Raw genomic sequence first — 26059 nt, forward strand, 5'->3', positions numbered from 1 at the left:
TAGATGCCATACTTAAAGTAGGTAAATCTCTCTGGTCAAGACTTTGCCTTCTCTTTTCCCACACTGCAGGATACCACACTTATGTCATTGGGACATCATCATATAGATCATTATCACATTACATTTGAGTACCTGTTCAATCTTACTGTGGGGTGGTAAGCAGCGACTAGACCCAGAAAAATAGCAGGAGGTGGCAGGGAATATCTTGAAGAGAAGCCCAGCAAGAGCATAATAAGCAGTTGGCAGATTTTGAGGCCAATCTGATATCATGTACCCAGGAGGCAATCAGACAACAGTTCTTAGGGGAAAGGCCTACAGCTGGAAGAGGAGCTCTGAACCTAGCTAGTCCATAGCAAATGCACGGAAAAGGTCACGGCTGATCCGGGATCAGTCAGACAGGCAAAGAAGGTATGGGAAATGCTGCAGGTGAGTGATGAGCTCTGTAGGCAATCTACTGGATCTTCAGGTCAATTTAAGTTTGCAAGAGACTATCCTGGTAGAGCAACTCATTGTTAATATAAAAGATAAACTTTTGAAGAAAGAATTAGGGAAAAAAAAGAGAAAAACAGAGGATTTAAGCTGTCAACATGTGGCCTATCCAATCTTTTGGGTGAGATTATGAACTACAGGGAAATGACAGATTGTGAACGTTTTGCAATTGCCCAAATTTCCATCAAATCTGCAAATCAATGTGTTGCTCAAGAGCCTCCAAGAGAAATCATTTCCGATGATGGAACATCTACTTCTGATAAATCCTGAAGAAGGACTCCCAAGGATCCATGGATCTTCTACCACTTGCTATGCTCATTTCTTCCTGACATTTCAGGAATTGTGCCACATTGAAGATCAGGCTCCAGATGAATTATATGTGGCAATCCCACCGAATAACATATGAGCAATTCTTACCATGGATGCAGGGATGTTGCCACTCCAAACTAAACTCAAGATCAGAGTAAGGAATTAATGCCATTCAGATGATCATTACATGTCCAAACCTTAATCTGTCAAAGTTTTCTCTTCACAGGAGAACCACGTAGAGATTGTCCATCCCACTTGTACTTAAAAATGAGAATATGATTGGAAGTTTAAGCATTTCCCATAGGAGCTGGAGATAGATGGAAAGTATGTAGATTTAAAGAGGCAAATAATCTGGTTAAATATGAATGGTGAAAAAGGGGTACAGTGAAAGACTTTGGGGAGGTGTAGTACAATGGGATACCATGATATTTAGGAACATGGTGTCAGTGATGTCATGATGATATCAGGAGTCAGAATAAGAGAAAATCTGAACCTGAATATCTTTGGTTTTCTCCTACTCTCTGTCATGTGCAGTGTAATATTTGATAAAACCTGCTGATGCTTATTTACCTGAACGAATATCTGCAGCATTGTCCAATGGAGTTTTAGTCATGAGACAGGTAATTTTTTAGTTTTAAAACTCATGACAGAAACTTCCACCAATTCAACATTCTCTTAATACAGAAGTAATTGGCTTGGAATGTGTTTAAGTACTGGAATAGTCCTTAAATTCAAAACATTTGACTCACATTTCTATCAATGGAACAAAGCTGGGACAGGACTACTTTAAATTATTCTAAACAGCTTAAGGTGTCTGCTAAGAAATCTAAGGGATGCTCTGCAATGCATCAAATGTGTAACTATTAACAAACCAGCAATCAATTCTTGGATTGACATGCAATGTTTTCACAGCAATGTTTTAAAATCTAATTCACTTGTATGTCTGAATGTGATGTGGTAGAGTTATTTTAGAATCACCTGCGTTCTCAGCTGAAATTTAACTAGTGCATAAACATTTGAAAAAATGCAATTTGAAGGTGTGATAAATACAGAGGGAAAATAATAATTCCACTGACATTTGGCAGCAGCATGGTGGCTCAGATTTTGCTATGACTCCACTGAAACTTCAGGCTTGCAGTACAATAACAGAAAAATTCAGAAGTTGCTCTCAGTACACATGAGCTCCTCCATAAGGTGTGTTATGGATCAGACCAGACACCCTCAAAATATATGAAGAAAATAGTGTAGACCCTGACTTTTTCTTATTTTAAAGCTAAGTGTAAGGCACTGCATTCCAGATGCAATTCGATTGGTTAAACTATGCACCTGAGCAACACACTTTATTTATACACTACAGTTAAAATAAAAATTAAAAATCAAAGAATTGGCTTAACTGTAACTTTGTCGAAATGCAAAACAAAATTTTTATAAACTGTTACTAGGTCATGTTGTGGCTGTACAGGACGCTGGTCAGGCCACTTTTGGAATATTGCATGCAATTCTGGTCTCCTTCCTATCGGAAAGATTTTGTGAAACTTGAAAGGGTCCTGAAAAGATTTACAAGGGTGTCGCCAGGGCTGGAGGGTTTGAGCTATAGGGAGAGGTTAAGTATGCTGAGGCTGTTTTCCCTGGAGCGTCGGAGGCTGAAGGGTGACCTTACAGAGGTTTATCAAATCATGAAAGGCGTGGACAGGGTAAATAAACAAGGTCTTTTTTCCTGGATGGGTGAGTCCAGAATTAGAGGGCATAGGTTTAGGGTAAGAGGAGAAAGACATAAAAGAGACCTAATGGTCAACCTCTTCATGCAGAGGGTGGTGCATGTATGGAACAAGCTGCGAGAGGAAGTGGTGGAAGCTGGTACAATTGCAACATTTAAAAGGCATCTGGATGGGTATATGAATAGGAAGGGTTTGGAGGGATATGGGCTGGGTGCTGGCAAGTAGGACTAGATTGGGTTGCGATATCTGGCTGGCATGGAAGGGTTGGACCGAAGGATCTGTTTCCATGCTAACCATCTCTGTGATTCTATAACTGCTCCAATATGGTAACATTCCATAAATACACCCTTCGCAAAGGCAAATTCAATAAAATAGATTGTCTCACATGCAATTATAGGAACAGGAAAAGAACTCCAGCTTTTAGCTATAATAGAAAGAAGAATAAGAGCTTCCACATCCAGCTTCAAAACCCCAGCAACTGCTGAAAACTAAAACTAGAGGTTTTGGTTCTGTCGGAGCTCAACCCCACCCATTCAGGCTGCTTCTATTGCTCCAATTTTGAAAAAAAAACTAAGGCTTCACAAGCTGTTTGCTTAATTGGCTTTGAGCAGACTGCTCTGTACCTCTGTTTCAACCTTTCTTCATTAAAAAAAGGACAAAACACACTCTTAAAGTCATAGAGTCATCACAGATGTACTTTAGTAAATCAAAAAAAGTGCAATTGAAACCATAAGGGATATTCCCCTCCTACAGTGTTATTATCGCTGCAAAACATCTCATAAAAGTCATCCTTTGTTAAATGAAGTACAACTGGACTTTTAATAGTACATAAACTTCATAATTACTGCTGAAAACCCTGCCAGGCTGTAGTAAAAGCTAATATATTTTTGTGAAGTTAAATTTCTTGTATATCTTGCATATCTGTTTGTTGGAATTTTAGCTTCTGTCTTAATACATTTATAGTAAAATTATTTTGCAATCTGAAAAGTTAAGTTAAAAGTGAAAGGTTTCAAGTGGTTACTCGTCTGCAGTGTGTGTGAATAATTCAATTTGATCGGTCACAAATGCACTTGATGGCATTACTGCTGCTGTGCGCCAAGAAATCCCCTTGACTTGGCATCAGACTGAAACCATCACTGGGAAAGGGAAAAAAACCACATCTCAAAATCTTTACAGACAATTTTCTTCCAAGTCAGACACCAAACTCTTGCTGCATTATTCACCACAAAATACAGTCTGATTTTCAATATAGTAATCATTTCTGTGGAGGGAATTATTTTACTTCAAAAAGCCAAATTTTTACAAGTGTTTAAATACCAAGATGCCAAACAAATTTGTTGCAGGTGATATTGTAACAACTTCGAACTATAACAAGATCTTATTGTAAATATCATGCAGTTGTCAGATGATAAAATTACTCATGTGAAAATCATACACCATTGCTTCCTTGGGATCACAAATTACCCTTCATGCTCAACCAGCCTTTATGCTGTCGTCAGATTGTTGCATAGCCATTTTGAAAAAAAAACACAGGCCACCATCTGTGAAGACAGGAAACCACTGCATACCAGCTATCTCTGTGCTATCTTGTACAAATAATGGACACACAAAAATTTTGATTATAACACAGTAGCATCACATGGCAATTTCCATTACAGGTAGGTAATTTCAGGCTGGGAATATTGAAGTAAATCTCTGAGTCTCCATTCTTCAGTTGTAGTTTGACAACTTTAGGAAATCAAAAACTGCTGCAACTCATTTTGTCCTATCTCTGTTTTACAGGACGTTTGATTTGTAGATGTCAGTGCTTATGCACTTAGTTTGTGCTGAAACAGCATAGTTAGGTTGAGAAATACTGTTGCACAGAGTTTTATTACACATTCATAAAATCATGAATTTTTAGGAGTGAAAATACATCTCATAGGGAAATATGGTGAAGTTAGGGTGGCATGGTGGCTCAGTGGTTAGCACTGCTGCCTCCTAGCACCAGGGACCTGGGTCGATTCCCACCTCAGGTGACTGTGTGGAGTTTGCACATTCTCCATGTGTCTGCGTGGGTTTCCTCCCACAATCCAAAGATGTGCAGGTCAGGTGAATTGGCTGTGCTAAATTTCCCATAGTGTTAGGTGCATTAGTCAGGGTAAATATAGAGTAGGGGAATGGGTCTGGGTGGGTTGCTCTTTGGAGGGTTGGTGTGGACTTGTTGGGCTGAAGGGCTTGTTTTCATACTGAAGGGAATTGAATCTAATCTTTGAAGTGACTAAGAGAAGCATTTTAAAAATTAACTTTCCTGAGGGTTGTACTATTGAAATTATAACTATGGCTAGTATGTGCTGACTGGTATTGCAATTGCTAGGTAATTTAGTGCTTGACTTTGATTTTCAAATGTTTAAGTAATTATGTTTTCAAATCCCCTTCTCTTGCCTCACTTTCCGGGATCATACCTGTACAGAAATTATGTCAATCTTGCTGCATTCCCGCAGATCTTCTTTATTTACACAAGAAGAAAAAATGTGAGTCAAACAATGCAAGCCAGTACCACCAAGAGGAATAATAGATAGTGTCTTGAAATAACAATGCTTTGTTTTCAGACTTTTCTTTTCATCTTCTGCACACCTTCCTTTTCTATTATTCTGGAGAATACTGATATGCACTTCTGGAGGGCGTATCCAACTGTTTAGCACCCACATTTTCCTTTTAAGGTCATGTTTATGGATGGGTTACTGCGGGAGATGAAAATAATCTCCAACCAGTGTAATGATGTCTTAAAGACTTGGGTAGAGAAAGACAGAGGACTTTCTGATCTCATATAGGACAGACATGCTATTTGCGTTCTCTTCACAGTCTTTGTAACAATGTCAACTTTGCTATATAACTTGCACCTGATTGCCAGCATCAAGTAAAAAACTAAGGCAAATGAAACTTTATTGATACAGTCAGACATGGAGGCCTCCAACAAGGAAGGCCATGGATGTCTCTCCTTGGAATTCATTCAGATGAATGCAACACAAGCCATTTCACATAAATACTCCAAAAAATTATAAATGCTCCCTCTGCAACCCCAAATCATCAAATCAGTATGACATTTATATAAACGTTCACGTTGCCACGTACTTGCAGTTCCATGAGAAAGTAAAGCAGCTTTGTACCTTCATGCGAGCTTTTGGAATATGTTTGTGAATTGTCAACGACAAAAAACAATGTAAAGGTCACCTGTGATCACTTCTGCCTCGCTGAATTTATTGGCATAATTTGTCATGACCACTGATATGGTCAAGATTGCTTGTGGTCAGGATTGCTAATCTGTATGATTTGTCAATGCGTGAGGTGCACACTTATGAATGTCTGGTTGAGTCAATACCTACGTAAAAGGGTTCGCATTGCTCACAAATGTTCTCCTCCCTCACAGGCAAACCAAAACAAATGCCATCCATCCACTCTGTGCACTGACAGACACCTTTCACATTTATTGCAGAGTTGCAATTCAAATGGGGCAACTTTTTCACACAGAGGGAGATCCATGTATGGAGTAAGCTGCCAGAGGAAGTGGTGGAGGGTGGGACAGTCACAACATTTAAAAGGCATCTGGTTGGATACATGAATAGGAAGGGTTTAGAGGGATATGGGCCAAGTGCTAGCAAATGGGACTAGATTAATTTAGAATATCTGGTCAGCATGGATGAGTTGGACTGAAGGGTCTGTTCTTCAAGACATCTCTGCAGGAGTTCCTCGGGGTAGTTTCCTAGGTCCAACCATCATTCACTGCTTCGTCAATGATCTTCCCTCCAGCATAAGGTCAGAAGTGGGGATATTCGCCAATGATTGTGCAACACCATTCACAAGTTCTCAGATACTGAACCAGTCCATCTCCAAATGCAGCAAGACATGGACAATGTCAGGTTTGGGCTGACAAGTGGCCAGTCACATTCGCATCACACAACTGCCAGGAAATGACAATCTCCAATAAGAGACAATCTAAATACTAGCCTTGACATTCAACAGTGTTACCAGCACTGAATTCCCCCAGTACCAACATCCTGAGGGTTACCATTGACCAGAAACTCAACTGGACTCATCATACACATATCATGGCTACAATAGCAGAAATTCAGAATTGGAATTCTTCAGCAAGTAACTCACCTTTTTTTTGAACTCATGCATGGGATGAGGGTGTCGCTGGATAACCAGCATTTATTGCCCATCCCAGCAGGCAGTTAAGAGTCTACCATATTGCTGTAGGACTGGAGTCACATGGAGGCCAGACTAGGTAAGGATAGTAGTTTCCTTCCCAAAAGGACATTAGTGAACCAGATATTTTTTTTTCTAACAATTGACAATGGATTCCTGGTTACTCCAGACTCTTGATTCCAGATATTTATTGAATTCAAATTCTACCATCTCCCATGGTAGGATTCAAACTTGGGTCCCTAGAACATTAGCTGTGCCTCCAGGTTAAGAGTCGAGTTTGAATCTACAATGGGAGTTGGTAGAATTTGAATTCAATAAATACCCCTACACCATTGCCTCCTCTCCTGACTTCCCAAAGCCTTTCCATTTTCTACAAGGCACAAGTCAGGAGAGTGATGGAATGTTGTCAAGATTAGAGTGGCTCTGGAAAAGCACAGCAGTTCAGGCAGCATCCGAGGACTAGGAAAATCGATATTTTGGAAAAATCCCCGTGGGGATGAAGGTGATAGTTTGGAGAGGAGGGTGGAGCAGATGGACGGGAAGGAAGATTGGCAGGTTGGACAGGTCATGAGGATGGTGCAGAGCTGGCAGGTTGGAGCTGGGGTAAGGTGGAGGTGGGGAAATGAGGAAACTGGTGAAATCCACATTGATGCACTCGGGTTGAAGGGTTCCAAGGCAGAAGATGAGGTGTTCTTCCTCCAGACGTCCGGCAGTGAGGGAACAGCGGTGAAGGAGGCACAGGATCAGCATGTCCTCAGCAGAGTGGGAGGGGGAGTTGAAATGTTCGGCCACAGGGCGGTGGGGTTAATTGGTGCTGGGCCTCCTCCATTGCCACTCCCTCACCGCCTGGCGCTTGGAGGAAGCATGCCTCATCTTCTGCCTCGGAACACTTCAACCCCGGTGCATCAATGTCAACTTCACTAGTTTCCTCATTTCCCCTTCCCCCACCTTACCCAGTTCCAACCTGCCAATGATCTGTCCGAACTGCCAATCTTCCTTCTCACCTATCTGCTCCACCTTCCTCTCCGACCTATCACCTTTACCCCACCTCCATCTACCTACTGCACTCTTAGCTACCTTTTCCTCAGCCCTACCCCCCTCCCATTTATCTCTCCACCCCGGAGGTTCCAAGTCTCATACCTAATGAATGGCTCCTGCCCGAAAAGTCGATGTTCCTGCTTCTCGGATGCTGCCTGACCTGCTGTGCTTTTCCAATACCATCCTAATCTAGACTCTGATCTCCAGCATCTGCAGTCCTCTCTTTCACCTCATAATGGAATGTTCCCCAGTTGCTTGGATGGGTGTAGCTCCAAAGACATTCAAGGAGCTTGCCACCATCCAGGATTAAACAGTCCACTTGATTGGCATCAAGCATTCACCTGCCTCCACCACCAATGCTCAGTAGCAGCAGTGTGTATAATCTACAAAAAATTCACCACAGATTCTTAGATAGCACCTTCCAAACCCACATTCACTTCTACCTAGAAGGGTAAGGGCAGCAGATACATGGTAACACCACCATCTACAGGTTCCTGTCCAAGTCACTCACCATCCTGACTTGAAAATATATTGCCGTTCCTTCACTGTCAAAATGTTGAAATTCCTTGCATAAGGGCATCATGGGTTTACTTACAGCTCACCACTACCTTGTAATGGCAGGTAGGGATGGGCAATAAATGCTGGTGTAGCCAATGAAGGTATCTTCCATGAGTGCATTAAAAAAAACAAACTGCAACCCCCCTCCACCCCCACCTGATTGCTGATAGATCTCCAACTGACTTATTGTAATCCCAGGACTGGCACTGTAAGACCACAGAACCCTAGCACGAAGCGTCTAACTGACTGTAGCCAATGTTCAGGACTGAGATTGATCAATGCCTTTTCTCCAGTCCTGAAGAAAGGTCAGTGGCCCTGAAACATTAACTATGATTGTTCCCCATTGATTCTGCCAGGCCTGCTGAGTGTTCCCAGCAATTTCTGTTTATGATTTGTACTTCCGGCCTCCGCAGTTCTTTTGCTTGTTTTTCTTAACTAAGTTACTGCTCTGACTTTCAAATGTCAGTGATGGCATTCAGGTGATTAAAGAAGGAAACAGACTGAGTCATGCTTTGTTATTCATGCAAAGTATGGTTTTACAGCTGGCATAGTCTTTCAGAGTTGCGCAATATGATCTTGTCTTATGTTGTAAAATATGCATTAGACTGAAAAATGTGTCACTTATTTCAATGTTATAGTGAATACATTACATCAATGGTGATGAAGACTGCCTGCTCTGAATAGATGAGAACACATTAACAAGAAGATTTGATGGCCCTTGCAACTCTCACTGAGGAGTTCTCATTGCAGCTGTCCTTTTGATTCGTCACTCAATGCCCAGCTATGACAGTCTCCCAGGATGAAGCTTACTGCCCAGAACCTTTCAAATATCAAAACTGCACAGGCTACAGCCATTTAAACTTGCAAGATATGCGATCTGGAACATATTGCAAAGTATTGGTGATTTATTAAGGCAATGGAAGTATTCTTTTTAAACCTCAACAGTTCCCTCAATGGTCACTCTGCAGCAGCAGGTACCTCATTACAGTATGCCTTAGCTGCTGTTGCAAGTTTTGAAAGATGGATACAAAGGCATTGTCACCCGTAGCCTTCTATTAATTAAACTAAATACTTCAAAGAACTCTAAGATGTCAGAACTCCTTAGCACAACCATCTGATGAAGAAGCAGTGATCCGAAAGCTAATACTTCCAAATAAACCTGTTGGACTGTAACCTGGTTTTGTGTGATTTTTAACTTTGTATGCTGGAATCTAACACCGAAATCTCCAAATCAGAACTCCTCAAGGTGACTGTAATCTTACAACTTACAGCAAATCAAAGCAACTTAATTTGGTATCTCACACCATCTGAAAACCAAGTGAGTGGTACTCCCGTCGAACAAAAATGTTGAGAAAGTTAATATCAGGAATTTACAATAACATGAGCTTTTGCACTGTGTTCTTTCGATAATTTGTCAATGTAATAAAGCTCAACTGTTAAACTACTGCTCTGTTGCCATATTGAATCTTCTAAAATGATATTGGTGATTTAAAAAGAAACATCCTATTTTACAGATAATTGTTCACAATAAGCCAATAGCGCTAAAGGTCGGTGTAGTCACTATTTCCATTGTCCCAGGCAGGTCATCTTGCTTGTAGATGTTCATGTGGCAGTTGCATTGTCCACTTATTAGTTCTTTGATGAAGCAAAGTGAGTAAATCTGAACACAGAGATTCAAAAAATTTAGGTGGTCTAAAGTTGTATTTTGTGGGATAATTAGTCACATCTCAGAGGATACAGCTGTTTCACTCTCTTTTGCTCCATCTTGGTTGAATTGTCCTTCAATGTTCTTAATGAAAACTGTATATAAAAGGGATTTCTTTGGGATTCCCAGGCAGATATTACCAGTGAACTACGTCACTCAAGCATAACAGCTGCAATGCAATGAAGCCCACAACAGCAAACAGCTCATATATTTGGCCGTGAAGTTAAATTTGATAACACAAACCTTTAACAAAAAATGTTATCCATATTATAAATGTGTAAAGCATCCTCATTTTGGACCAACATGATGCCTAACCAAACCGGTAGGTTAAAAAAACACAAATATTTTTGTTACTTTGCATAAGCCATTTGCAGAATTCCAAGTAAGATTTGTTATTCCAGCTAACAGCTGTGTTTATGTGTTCACTGAGATACTTTGGAAACATGATTTTGTGGGAAGCACACTTATAACTCATTAATTGTATCCTTGATATAGAATTCTACTAGTGCTTTGTCAATGTCAAGTGCATTTTAATTCAATAAATGAACCATTTTTGTAATATAATTAAATTTGCAAAGCACTTAATTTAGTATTCATTATTCATTTAGTATTTTTAGAGGGGGTGTATATATTGAACTTTACACAAAAACATTGTGTATATTACATCACATCAAAATCACAATTTTTGAGCACTACTATGATGACAATATACTTATATCCCCAGTGCAAATTGTTTCAGAGAAGTCAAGTTTGGTATTAGCCAGACAAAGCAAGTTCTTCAATAAAGTTTTAACAATGCATCTAAAATTTCACTGCTACGTGTACATTCAGATAAAATTGATTAAGTAAAATATATTAGTTTATAGGAATTTCCCATTTAACTATAGGTTTATGAAACAATTAGAGACACAAAACAAAATTCAAATGGTGCATAGCCTAAAATTAAGGTAAGGCCATAGTCAGATCAGCCATTAAGTTATTGAATGGTGGAGTAAATTCAATGGTCAAGATGGCCTACTCTTGCTCTTTTCTCAGTAAGCATCAGAATTATTTAAATTCTTGTGTTCAAAATTTGCTTCGCAGAACTAGTATAATTTTCTTAGATTATTCTACCTGATTGGAGCTCCTCTTGATAGAGCTGGCTTCAACAGGACTGTGATAGTTGTGTCCGACTCATTCAGAGGCGCATCTGTATCGTACAATGGCATTGAGGGGGCTATCAATAGAAAACAAAATTAATCAGGAGACAGAAAGCAAACACAATCAAGTTATTATACTCTCATTACAGTCAACTTTTTAAAACAACTCTCACTTTTCATCCAGGAATCCGAATTTATCTCCCAATGAGTCATATATTCAATACTTACTAAGACTGTTACAAATGACCTACTGCCACGTCTCAAGTGGTCAAGAGAAAAGGTTGTTGATGGTGCTGGAAACACTATTTGTTTTTTACTTTTCTCAGGTGAGAAATTTGTCTCAAGCTGTTTATGAACAAGGAACAGTGAACATCCAGCGTATGATTGGAAGATTGCGTTAGAAAAACTGAAGGCAAAACTGCAGATAACAGGCACAAAGCAGCTGAATGACTGACCATAATGGGGAGGGAACAATGAAGAATAAAGGAACGTAGCATTACAAAGTTAAGTGTCCATTATCAATAATCTAAATTATTCATTCTGAAAATGACTCCTATCCTATTAAGAAATCACATTATTATCACTGACCCTGGTCTCTCCTCTACCTTCTGTTCCCATCTGTAACTGAAATTAGGTGGAAATTTCAAATTCAGCCTTATACCTAATTACTGGCTATCATGGGGCCACTGAACATTTACTAAATCTAAAAATCTCTAATTACTGCTCATAAGGGATTTTTAATAGACTTAGATTTTAATAATAAAGACTTCCTGCTTTTTGCTTGCTGGTATGTTGAATTTACTGACTCTTCTATGAACTGTAAGTCCGAGAGCTGAATAGACTACAATAAACCATAAGTTATGAATATAAAATCTGAAACATTTCTTATATGAAATGTTCAGTTCTACTTAAGAAAGACTAAAATATTTCACATCTTATTTGTTAATTGATAGTATTTCTGGTCAGTCATAGCAAGGTCAGATAACCATAATAGTGCAACTAAATAGTTATTTGCCACCACTCAGTGAATGAAAAATATTTGAGAGAAAAGGTGCAACTGTTGTGTAAATTATTCCAAGCTGCATGGATAAGAAGGGAAAATGGTTCTTGCTGTGTCTCTTTTGCAGGCATAAATGGGCAACTGACAGCCCAATTTCTGGGACACTAAGGGTTAAATTTTATCAGCCCTACAGAGGCTGCTTGAGAGGCTAGAGTACAAGCAATACATTTTACTAATTGTTCTTGTGATCTGGGCATTGCTGACCAAGTCAGCATTTATAGGCATTCCCTAAATGCCTGGAAAGATGTTACTGAGTTGCCGTCTTGAACTATTATAGTCCTTGGTGAGGGAATCAGCGCTGAGAAGGAATTCCCCATGGGAATCTGTCAAGTGGTTAATTGTGCCAATTCATAGCACAACTGAAGCCAATTTTCCACACGGGCTGGCATTTTGTCCATGTTAGACAGGATGGCTGTCATGTGGTGAGATTCCTTGTTGATTTTCTGGCAGGGGAAGATGTTTCTTGAATGTGCATTCCACAGAGAGGCCCCAGCAAAGGCGAAGGCTCAATCACTGTAATATGGCTGCCTTCACATAGAGTCATAGAGTCAGAGGAACCAGACCCTTCGATCCAATTTTTGGTGCCTGCCTATCTGGTTCTGGCCCACTAAAATGAACGTATCCCATTTTGTGGACACCCTGCCATGGAGGCAGCCTCTACTTCATCTGCTGGCCTCAGCAATCATTACTGATAAGTGATGGTTCTGTTGAATCAACATGAGTTTCCCAGCCTCTGTTTGGATGAGCAACTTGAGCTTCCAGCCTCTGTGTACATGAGCAATTGTTGGAGGCGGACTTCTGTTCTTAATTGGATTGCAGTTCCACCAACGGACTATTATTGCTTGGTTCATAGTCATACTGATGATGGTGGCCCACCTCACAGAGTTGCCAGCCCAATAATAATTTGTGATCGTGCGGTGGCATCATTTTCAAAGTTCATCCCTAATGTTCTCCCATTGTCTTTCAGTTATCTGAGTATCACTGTTCACTTATTCCGTCAACAAGGAAGTTCAAAATCAAATTAGGTATGGCAGGAAAACTAAAGTTAAAAATCACACAACACCACGTTATAATCTAACAGGTGTATTTAGAAGCACCACCTTTTGGAGCACTTCCAAATCTAGTGCTTCAAAGTAGACGTTTTGGACTATAACCTGCTGTTGTTGGTTTTTAACTTTGTCTACCCCAGTCCAACACTGGCTCCTCCACACTACTAAAGAGCAGGGAACAAAGCATTAAACTAAAAGAGACAAAAAAATATTTTAACAGGTCACATTTAAAATCTCAAACACCTATTAAGACTGAAAAATTTGAGATCATATACTTGTAATGGTTCAGTTTTAGCAACAGAGAGGCACTGGTAATTGCAGCAATTAACATGTCATTAAAAATGAATATTATGACTTGGCCTAATTGTCTGTGACAAGTTTGCATTTTTCATTGAAAATTGAAAAGTTGGAAAGACACTATGTGCCATCAAAAATCAATGGTTATGATCTGTATTTGAATGTCTTGACCCATTTCTGATAGATCCCATCTTTATCAGTTGTGGAAAAAGATTAAGAGTGTTGTGGGTAAACCTGCAGCAGGGAACTGCAGGCGTTGAAGAAGGCAGTTCACCACTACCTTCTCAAGGGAAACTAAGGACAGGCAACAAATACTGGACAAGCCATTGATACCCATTGAAATAACTCCACAGAGGCTGGTATCCAGTCACCAAGTCACCCTTCATTTACATGTGGAGAGTCCTTGACATTGATCCAACTCCCTCAGAGCCTTTGATACTCCTGTTTATGTCTGTCAGCCAGGGTTCCCTGATTGAGGCTATTAATCTGGCCTAATCAGGAAACCCATATTCAATGAGGTCAATCTAATTGACCTTGTTACAATCAGTACATCTCTCTTCCTCTGAGCTAAAGGACATAGGCCTGTTCTTTTTTGTAGCTCCTCCTGGGCAGCTGATAAGTTTCCTTCAATTCTGTCTCTGATATGGCAGTGTGTAATGCCCAGTAGCTCATCTCTTGTGCCCAGATCATCTCAGAAGAAATTCATTCTCTTCCTTAGCTGGCAAAAGCATCGAGATGGCAACATCTGCTGTGTCCATCTGTCATTCTGAGGTATCCTCAATGATTGACAGAGAAATAGAATCCACATGTTCCAAACAGTAAGAAAGTTTGCAAGTTTGTAACTTTCATATGGTCCATGTGCTTGTTCAGGACTGTCGCACCTATCTGAACTTCACGTCACTGGTCCTGACCTCGCGTTGACCAGCCTCTTACCCATGTGGGAACATTCGTGTAGGCCCTACAACAAACTTCTTCACCTGAAGTAAACTGTCTCTCTCACCTTAGAGGAGTCATGTGTCTGGCATTGCTGATGCTGTTTTACCCTTTCCCCACTCCCAGATCTGAGAAGATCAGATTTAATCTGGTGTGGAACCTTCTCCCTGTAAGCAACTCAGCTGGAGCTATCCCTATAGTCACATGAGGGGTGGTCCGATAGTCAAATAGAAACTTGGACAATTTGGTATCTTACTGAAACTGTAGGCTTTAAGCTTGCCTTCAAAGTTGAGATTGCTCTTTCTGCCAGAACATTGGATGATGCATGGTGTGGAGCTGTCCTTATATGATGAATAATATTTGAGTTTATGAAATACTCAAATACTCTGTTGGTGTGATATTGCTTTTAACTTTAAAGGGTTATTTTGTCCATCTTTTTTGAGAAGACGTTGTAAGGCAAAGGTCCCAAACTGACTACTTGAAGACATCTTAAGTAAAATTTGTGAGGCCTTTTTAAAGTTGGAACAATAGAAGCAGCCTGAATGGGTGTGGCCAGCTCTCACAGATCCAGATTTCTGGGTTTTGATTTTTTTAGTAACAACAGAAGCTGTTTGGTATCTCAGAAAAGTTGGAAGCTTCAGTGAACGATTGCTTGCTGCTACACTCTCTTTGAAATTTCTCTTGATGTTTTTTCCTCCTGGTATGGAGAACTGCATGTAAGAATGTATGATTGAATCTGCCCTTTTGCCAAGAGTTGTGTTTATGGGATGGTACTATGTTAATTAGTAATAGGTACTATATCTATTATTCATTTAAGTTTTCCAATTGTTAAGTTATTCTAAATTCTTCTTTCTTTTCTTTGTTTTCTTTTAACTATAATGTTTAAATAAAATGTGTTTTGCATTACGTTGAGTAGTTTGACCAGTCACATCACATTTGGAACAATTACTTCACATCTATCTTTAAAATAAGAAAAAGTCAGGGTTTAGGTTACGTTCTTAAAATATTTTGAGGGTCTGATTACCTGTGACTAACACTTCTGGGAGTTCATGTATTACAAAATACGTGTGCAGTCTTTCTATTGTCATCCCTGTTTTTGACAAATGAACTCTACCCACATCCATCCACTTTGAGTGGGTGCCCGCAATGACTAAGAGAACATGCATATATTATGTGCAACTGAGTCTAGGATTTACCTGGCCACTCTCATGAATGTAAGGAAGCTGCTGACAGTAATTTCTGTCCTTGTTGACACCCTTGACATTGCCCCTTCAAGTTATGTCTGCATCCAATCCTGGCCACCAGACATAACTTCTCGCCAACAAGTTCATTTTTGGGAAGCCTCAGATGACCCTAGTGGAGTTCAGCCATTATCTAGTAGTGACCTTTGCTCAGGACAATTGTTCTTGCTCCCCATAATAATATCTCATACTCTGCTGTGATCTGGGCTCTCTGGGTTCTGATCACCCTGTGGTTTCCCCCGTCACCATCAGCTGTTTCAATTTTTCCAGGATCGGATCTTTCTTTTTCAGCTGTGATCTTGTCATCTGTGACCAGAAGTCTATCCAGGAAATGTAACACTATTTCAACTTGTAATTATATGAACTTAGTATTAGAGCCCACCACTGAATTTGTCCTGAGTGAGGCCATGCAATGAGTGTTCCCCAAGTTCTGTTGGAATGGGGAGGGTGTCCACTTCCATTGAAATACCTTGCAACTCATATGATCCACTTGCCACATTTTCCAATGTTAAAAAGTCAGTAGTAGTGCCTATTCGAAGTCAGTTGGGCTTCAACTAGTAGGTGGTTTTGCATGGTTACATCATTAAGCCCACATACCAAACATTCTGTCAGCATCTAATTAAGAGTTAAACCAAAGTCACATGACTCTGCCAGTCACCTTAACCTAGTCAATTGCTGAATCAGACCAACAGCATCTCAGAATTAGAGGAGGATTGGGATTGTAATATTCCTTAACTAAATCCATCAACTCTTGAAAGGTTTTGGTATCAGCTGCCTCAGAAAAAAAGTTAGGCTCTTCATAATTTAAGATGACAAGTTGTCAGGAAAATTATTCTGAGTTAAATTACTCCAGTTCTGAGGAAGGGTCACTTCATCCAAATCGTTAACTTGGATTTCTCTCCCAAGATGCCAGACCTGCTGAACATTTCTAGCAATTTCTGTTTTACTTTCTGATTTACAGCAACTGAAGCTTCATCAGTTTTTTTTTCAGAAAAATTACACGTTGCTTTTCATCTGCCTCAATATAATTTGCTAAAAAAAAATGCATTCTTTCCTCATATTGGACCGAGTTTTTGATGGCAGGATAGAATGAGTTAATCTTCTGAAATAATAGTATGATGCCAGAAATGCTCACCCCTATTGGAAGATGACTGTTTAGAGTGAAATTCTTCAGGACTGTGCTTTTCACTTGTTGCCAATGAAATAACTCCACAGAGATCAGTATCCCATCACCAAGTCACCCATTATTTCCAGGTAGAGAGACTTTGACACTGATTTAGCTCTGCCAGATCCAGTTCTCAGAGCGAACAGAATGTCTGAAACTCCTGTTTATATCTGTGAGCCAGGGCTCCCTGATTGGATCAGATTAACAGCCCAAAGCAGAGACCTCAGATTGCATGACATCCACCTTTCTGACATTGTTATAATCACTATACCCCCAGTGAATAAAAAAAGACCGTGATGGGACCAGCCAAGATCTTATCAAATGGCTGCTGTAAGGAGCTGAATTTCCCACATTTGCTCCTAGTTCCATTTTTAATGTCTTAAAAATGCTTAAAGCCTCCACTGCCTTTTAACAAAAAGACTGCTAAAGCATTATAGCTTTCTGAAAGGAAGACCTCAATTTTATCTTAAATTGGTAACCCACTCATTTTTCAACAGTGACCTGTAGTTGTGGATCCTCCTCCTTCTTCACAACCATCCTGTCAAAACCAGTCAGAATCTTATATGTTTCAATCAAGTCACCTCTTACTGTCCTAAATTCCAGCAGATATGTGCCTAACCTGTCCAAGCTATTTCTATGTGAGAAGACATCCACTGCAGGTTTTAGCTTTGTCAAGTTTCCCTGCTTCAAATCTATTAACATCTCTCCTCAAATAAGGATATCAATACTGTACACAATTCTCCATATGTGGTGTCATTGGTACCCTGTATCACTGAAGCATGACCTCCCTACTTTTGTATTCAGTTACACTCACAATAAATAATAACATTTGATTAGCTTTATAAATTTCTTCTGTATCTACATCCAAGCATTTTGGAATTTTTACGCTATGGCATCGTGATTCCACTGCAAGCTCACACCAGTTAAATAATATATTTTATCCTGCCAAAATGGACAATTTCATGTTTCGCAAATTGTACTCTATTTGTCATATCTTTACGCATTGGATATCAATATCTACTTATAGCCTCCTTATTTCCTCCTCACAACGTACCTTTTTACATATGTCAATGTCATCAGTAAACTTTACAACCATACATTTGACTCCCTCAAAAAGCGAGACCCCAGCACTGATTGCTGTGATACACCACTCTTCAGATCTATCAAACTAAAAAACTTGCCAACTCTGTTTGCTGACCAACTTTCTATCCATGACAATATGTTACATGCAATACAATGTGCCTTTATTTTCTGCAATAATGTTTGATGTGGCAGCTCATCAAATGCTTATGCAAATATGACAGCTCAAAAAGATCATTAAAGGATTCAGAGTTGTTGATGTGCGAATATGAATAGAAAGTTTGTTTTTATCAGGTATTAAGCAATTGAAGAGATGTAAACATTTTAAACAGACTTTCATGAATGGCAGTGCATTTACTGTTTGATGGTGAAGGCTGTAATTGATATCTGGAGCTTAATTTATCTCAGTGCTGCTCTGATCTGTCTGTAGTTGATATTAGCTGATTAAGGGTGGAAGATATAATGACCAAGGCTGGTGAATAAATTAATATGCATTAATGTCGATAGGGCCTGGTGATTGGGTGGGGATGAGGGAGACTGGAACAAAGTCCCAGAAAACAATGACACATTTTCGATTTCGGTATTTAGTCCCAGATTTGGCTTAACTTGAAGCTGCAGCAGAATTAATAAATAAATAAATAATTGAGCAGAATTACGCCCACCATTAGCTTGACAATAAATTTTAGGACAATGTTATAATTAGCTCCAGACAGCTTAGGAACTTTAAACAACTCAGTTTATTGACCTATAATTATGTGCTTCAGAAATTTGAAATTCAAAAAGAATTGGTAACCTGTAGTGACTTACAATTTTTACTAAATTTATACCACCTATGATTTGAACACGTGCCCAAATATTTAAAATACTTTTGGATGTGCAGAAAATATATCTAAAATTAAAAGGCAGCTCCACATCCTATTATCTCCCTATCTGAATGAATGAACGATTTTATTGTCAGGTGTATTTTTACAATGAGAAAAACAATAAAACAGAATTTTTTTTTGTCTGTCACCACAATCTGGCACCATTTTGAATAGTTTTAAGAATTAGAAAAGAAAATGCAGCTTAAACAGAGTCCATTCATTCTGGGCAAGCTCATCATCAATGAAGCCTGTGCCCACCCCCCATCCCTCCTTCATGCCTTGACCCAACCAACATTGAAGTCGCCACTCCTCTTTTGTCTCCACTGCCTCATCACCACCTGCGCCAGACCAACTAATGCCAGAGTCTCATCTCTCGCTGCTGGGCCTGACTCGTTGATGTTGCTGTAATGCCCTTTCCACCACTGCTTCACTGCCACCAGTGCCAGACCCAAACAACAACAAAGTTGTCAATCTTTATGTGCCATCTTTTGCCATTGGGCCTAACTTGCAGACATCACCTCTGCCAATGTAGCAGCCACCGATTCTATTGCCAGGTCTTGTGCTCACCCCAGAAAGTAAGTAAGGGCTCGTTTGATTCCATTCTGGGCTCACTCAGCACTGCCAGACTGGGCTCCCTTCAAATCTTTACTGGGGTCCCTCACCGCTGCCAGGACAAACTCAGGAGAGGAAGCTCTCAAGAACAAAAGGAAAGACAAGCAGTTGGAATGGCTGAGCCCTTGTTCAGGAGCCCTACTCTGCCACCATCTTGATGATGCGGTAATGCAGAAGAGCTGGGATAATACAAATGGAATCTCATTTAAATGGAGAGGAAATACTTAGGTGCTGAGGAATCTGGGTGATTTTTCATATGAAATCATGACAAGTTAGCATGCAGATATAATAAGTAATCAGGAAGACAGATGGAATGTTGCCCTTTAAATCAAAGGGCACAGAATATAAAAGGCATTTCTTGCTACAAATCTAGAAAGCATTGGTGAGAATCCCACTTACAGAACTAGGTATAGTTTTGGTGTCCTTACTTAAGGAAGGATTTAGTTGTTTTGCAGACAGGTCAGGGAAGGTTCATTATGCTAATTCCTGCCATGAGGGTTTAGCTTTATACTAAGAGGTGGAGCAAGTTCGGCTTTTGATCAGTGGAGTTTAGAACAATGAGAGGTGTAAAAAATGAGGTCTGCAGATGCTGGAGATCACAGCTGAAAATGTCTTGCTGGTTAAAGCACAGCAGGTTAGGCAGCATCCAAGGAATAGGAAATTCGATGTTTCAGGCATAAGCCCTTCATCAGGAATGAGCAGAGTGTGCCAAGCAGGCTAAGATAAAAGGTAGGGAGGAGGGACTTGGGGGAGGGGCGATGGAGATGTGATAGGTGGAAGGAGGTCAAGGTGAGGGTGATAGGTCAGAGTGGGGTGGGGGGCGGAGAGGTCAGGAAGAAGATTGCAGGTTAGGAGGGCGGTGCTGAGTTGAGGGAACCGACTGAGACAAGGTGGGGGGAGGGGAAAATGAGGAAGCTGGACGTTTCGGGCATAAGCCCTTCATCAGCCCTTCATCCTCCAACCGCCACCAAGACAAAAAATCCTCCAACCGCCACCAAGACAGAATCCTCCAACCGCCACCAAGACAGAACCCCACTGATTCTCACCTACCACCCCACCAACCTCCGTATACAACGTATCATCCGCCGTCATTTCCGCCACCTCCAAACCAGGGATATATTTCCCTCCCCTCCCCTATCAGCGTTCCGCAAAGACCACTCCCTTCGTGACTCCCTCATCAGGTCCACACCCCCCACCAACCCAACCTCCACTCCCGGCACCTTCCCCTGCAACCGCAGGAAATGTAAAACTTGCGCCCACACCTCCTCCCTCACTTCCCTCCAAGGCCCCAAGGGATCCTTTCATATCTGCCACAAGTTCACCTGTACCTCCACACACATCATCTATTGCATCCGCTGCACCCGATGTGGCCTCCTCTATATTGGGGAGACGGGCCGCTTACTTGCGGAACGCTTCAGAGAACACCTCTGGGACGCCCGGACCAACCAACCCAACCACCCCGTGGCTCAACACTTTAACTCTCCCTCCCACTCCACCGAGGACATGCAGGTCCTTGGACTCCTCCACCGGCAGAACATAACAGCACGACGGCTGGAGGAGGAGCGCCTCATCTTCCGCCTGGGAACCCTCCAACCACAAGGAATGAACTCAGATTTCTCCAGTTTCCTCAGTTCCCCTCCCCCCACCTTGTCTCAGTCGGTTCCCTCAACTCAGCATCGCCCTCCTAACCTGCAATCTTCTTCCTGACCTCTCCGCCCCCACCCCACTCCGACCTATCACCCTCACCTTGACCTCCTTCCACCTATCATATCTCCATCGCCCCTCCCCCAAGTCCCTCCTCCCTACCTTTTATCTTAGCCTGCTTGGCACACTCTGCTCATTCCTGATGAAGGGCTTATGCCCGAAACGTCGAATTTCCTATTCCTTGGATGCTGCCTAACCTGCTGTGCTTTAACCAGCAAGACATTTTCAACAATGAGAGGTGATCTTATTGAAACGTGGTCCTTTTGAAAGGGGTTAACTTTATTCTTTATTCATTCATAGGATGAGGATGTTGCTGGCTAGGCTAGCATTTATTACCCATCCCTAATTGCCCAGAGGACAGTTCAGAGTCAGCCACATTGCTGTGGGTCTGGAGTCACATATAGGTCAAAGCAGCTAAGGATGGCAGTTTCCTTCCATAAAGGACATTTGTGAACAATTTAGGTATGGTTCCCTGATGTGGAGGATTGAGAACTAGAATGTGAAAATAAAGACTTCTCATTTAAGATTGAGAAAAATAAGTTTTTTTCATCAAAGTATCGTTGTTGTTTGGATCTCCTTTCAACCCAAGGGCAGTGTAGGCTGGGTCATTTGATGTATTCAAGGCTGAGTTAAATAGTTATTTGAACAGTGAGGGAGTCAAGAATAATGTGAACCAGCAGGAAGGTTGAGTTAAGGACATGATCAGATCAACTTTTATTTAATTAAATTGTGCAGTAAGTAAATAACTGACCTCTGATCCTCTTTCTTCTGATCCCTGCTAGCATGCATATTAGTTTCAAAATGATTATTCTTAATTACAAATCTCTCTGTGGTTTCATTATGCCTTACTTATACAACCTTGTCCAATCCTAAATTTCATTAGCCTTCAGAATTTAGTCTTTGTTATTACTGCCTTGATTCACTTTACTTTTAGCTTCAAATATTCTCTTTAACCTCTATCCATGGTGTCTCTCTTTGCTTCCTTTGGTTGACTGTTCAAAACTTACCTCATCTATCTTTAATTCCATCAATATCCCAATCCTTCATAGTCCATTTATTCATTTCATTATTTCCACTTTGTGAAAATGCTGTGGGACATTCTCTTACATTGAAGATGTTCTATAAATACAAGCTGCTGTTAAATTGTACTTGCTCATTTGCAGTGAAAATGTTTACTTGGAGGTTTATGTTGCCATTTTTCATGTGTTGGCATCTTGCCACCCAGGTGTGCATCATTGCACATGTGAGGTTAGATTTACACAACTAAGAATAGATGATAACCTCCTTCCATCATTTAAACTTTGCTGTTTTATTTTTAGGTATGCTCATCAGCTGTTTTGGTACTGGTCCCTCACCAGAAATTTAGTAATTTATTAATAGAATACACCTATGTTGTACGAAAGGCTAATTTCATATTTGGGTTCAATGAAGTCACTTTGCAGGTGCATGCAGGTGACACATGGAAACAGAATTCTCAAATATTAAAAATTCCTTCAGAGTTAAAAATTGTAACCTTACAAGTAATTTTAAATTAATAGCAATAATAGTGATAAAATAGTTTTGGACTTCTGTCAAGGTAATTATCTCATATTCTGATGCTATGTAGTGCAATTTTAAAAATGTACCATGAAACAGCAATGAGTAAAGCTATAGAAATTGCAGTTTTCAAAGAAATATGCATGGAAGCAGAGAACACAGTCCCAAAAATGCTGTTAAACTGTGAATTTCAACTTTATAGATATTTATTCTGATTGATTTATTTTACATAAATCAATGCATCTGATTACAAACAGGCAGCATTGTGGAAAGTGATTCCAAAATAGCAGTTAAAACAAAACTGTTAGTTCAATTGAAAAAAAAATGGAATTTAATGTATTTAGCCAAGTGAAACTAGTGGCACTGAATGCAAGGTATTTATCTACACCACAGAGAAGTGTCAAGAAAACAAATTGGGAAAATACCAAACTTAAACCACTCTAACTTGTTTTTGATTGGTGGAGTCACAATAACTTGCCTCCATTTGATCAGGACATCAGCATATCTTCCAAGTGCTTTACTGAAGAGAAAAGGACATTGAAAATTTCTGAAGTAATTAAGTTGTCAAGAGAAGTAGCAAGACAAGAAATTTAGGAGAGTTCCATTGTACAGAGCTAGCTCTAATGCCAGTGGTGACCAAGTGGAATCAGAGTCAAAACAACAATGGCTTTACCGTTAACATCCATGGCATAATAAATTAACATGACACTGATTTTGGACATAAGTCTGATTTTTAAGTCTGTATACATTCTTTATTATATGTTTAAAGAGGTCATGTAATCTGTCTAAATTTGGATTGTCTTGAGGGAATGTTGAAATTTTGTTAGATGGCCAGTAATGAGATGTGTCAAAACAGAAGGAGGCATTCAAGATGGAAATAGCAAGAATGTATGTGTGGTGTACGATTTAGCTATTGTTAGTCGTGTGCTGTGCCGTAAATATCAATGCCTTTTGGCACGCCATGATTCAGCTTGTTCATTGGTCCATAGGATCACGAACACCACCCCCACCATCTGAAATGCAACATCACCCAGACTGAAGCCTATCCTAACGCCACACACACACACACACACACACACACACACACACACACACATACACACACACACACATTTGAGCTTACTCCATCCGACGCAGAGTGGAGTGTACTCCACCCCCACACAGACAGGGGTGTACCCCCCCCCCCCCCAAAACACAGACAGGAGTGTACCCCACCCGTATACCCAGACTGAGTGGAGAATGGCCTCTATCACACCCAAACCCCACTCCTTCCAATCTGACTGCAGCACCCATGAGGGGCAGGTATGGACTGACTGCAGCACAACACAGTCCTAGCCCTGACTGACTGCAATATCCTCTTCCCTGACTTATCCTGCTTTACCTGGATGACTCCATGTTGTTCAGCCAGATGAAGCCCTATTCATTCAGTGAGCTAAAACTTGCTATTCAGCTGTAAGTACCTTCCTGCTTACAATGTGCACAAAGGCATTGAGTCACAAACTGCCTTTCATCTGCCATGTGTGCAAACACCTGGTCCCTGCAGCCATTACCTGTCCCCCTGTTTGTTGTGAATAATTTGGGCTTAGAGACGACTCAGGACGATGGATTGTTCTTTTTTGTTTGGATGCACTAACATCACTTGGAGAAACAACCGCCCGGGTGACTGTCAGCATAATTTAAATACTGATCCTGATGAAGGTACACAATTCGTCGTGTCCCTGCAGCATCAAGTTTCTCAATTAGGTACAAGTTATTTGGAAGGTGAGTTAATTCTAGTGAATTGTCTAGCTACAAAGACTTAAATTCATTCAGGTAGGTTTCTCATCACCTGGTAGCAACATACTTGGCCACCACCTGAAGGAGGAGAACCCAACGGGTTTTCGTGATTCTTAGAATAACATAATAACATGGTTCTCAGTGAGGCATCATATTTTAATGACATTAGGACATGTGATTCTCTAGTGTAAAAGGTGTCCATCTTACTGTCTGTCAGTCAGCAAGTTGATCTGAGTCAGTCAATCTGATGAGTCTGAATAGGCCTGTGCAATCATTCTATCTGTACATGTTGTAAAGGTAAGCACAGTACTCAGTCAATTTGGAACATTGTGAATAAAGTTCTAGAAGTCTGCCTCAACAAAATCCCAGCCTCTGTGTTCTATGTTACAGATGATTACACATAGACAAACACATTGCATTAGTGAGAACTTGACTTTTAGTCTCTCACCCAATTAGATTCACCCACCTGCCATTCCTCTTATTATTAGCATGACCGGAAAACCCTGGCCAAAGTGTGTTATCATCTTCCACACAGGATCATCATTCATTATTGCCATTCAATATCAAAAGTCGCCACTATTAGCAATATCTTGATGCAAAAAGGATTGCTCAAGCGATAAACTTCATGATGATGGTGAATTGAGACAGTTAGCTGATTCCAAATTTTCACCAAATTGTCTTCAAAGGAAGTACAGATTGGGAGAAAAGCAATAGGAACACGCTACCACAGTGCTGTGGAGCAAAGCTTTCAGCTACTGTTTAATGGGCAGGTCTCCCAAATATGTCATCACAACAGTCTTAAACCAAGGACATACACTCAAGTCTGTTAATCAACATTAGCCTCAGTGATAGTGATCCACACCATTTTTGTATGACATTCTTGTCAACTGTTTTAATAGGGCTGCTAACGTGTCTAAAGTAAATAGGATAATGCTGCTGTTAAAATAACAGGTTGGATTGTCTTTTGACTACATGAGGATCATTGGTCAGCACAACATCATGGGCTGAAGGGCCTGTTCTCTGCTGTTCTACATTCAGCATTCCTCCTTGACAACAGAACAGTCATTTCTGGCTGATCTTCTTCTTTACAGTTATATATTTAGGGAGCTAATGATAAATGAATTCAATTGTATTTCATTTCTTCTTTGATTTTGTATCTTGGGGAAATGTCACAGAACAGAAACTGTACATATGTAATTTCTACATGTTGTAAAATACAACTTATAGTCATGTGACAAGAAAAAGCCCGTAAATGCAGGGAATATGAAGTATAGCTAAATTGCCTATCATGTCAAAGGATGTGTAGGTTAGGTTGATTAGCCATGCAAAATGCAGGGTTACAGGGATAGAATGGGGGTTGGGGCAGGGTGTGTTTCTGGTTGGGATGCTCTTCAGAGAGTCACTGTGGACTTGTTGGGCAAACGGCCTGTTTCCACACTGTAGGGATTCTATGAATCTATAGACTTGAAGGGACCAATATTGACTTTAAGGTGGACAGTGACTGAGTTTGATTTCAATAAGGCAACATTTGGTGTCACCGGAACTTTGGGGTGAATTTGCACATGTGCACAGTTCCAGGCCCTGTGTTATGTGCAAAAG

The 26059-nt window shown here is 40.4% G+C and overlaps 1 protein-coding gene across 1 annotated transcript in view; it reads right to left on the reverse strand.

The window, feature by feature from the left end:
• Nucleotides 1-26059, reverse strand: part of ptprt (protein tyrosine phosphatase receptor type T) — a 1408195-nt gene that overhangs the window by 482197 nt on the left and 899939 nt on the right. Inside the window, exon 11 of the mRNA XM_060836083.1 lies at nucleotides 11119-11221. Coding sequence (XP_060692066.1) covers nucleotides 11119-11221 — 103 coding nt within the window. The remainder of the gene's footprint in view (nucleotides 1-11118; nucleotides 11222-26059) is intronic.

Source organism: Hemiscyllium ocellatum, chromosome 15 (assembly GCF_020745735.1).
Source record: "Hemiscyllium ocellatum isolate sHemOce1 chromosome 15, sHemOce1.pat.X.cur, whole genome shotgun sequence".
NCBI lineage: Eukaryota > Metazoa > Chordata > Chondrichthyes > Orectolobiformes > Hemiscylliidae > Hemiscyllium > Hemiscyllium ocellatum.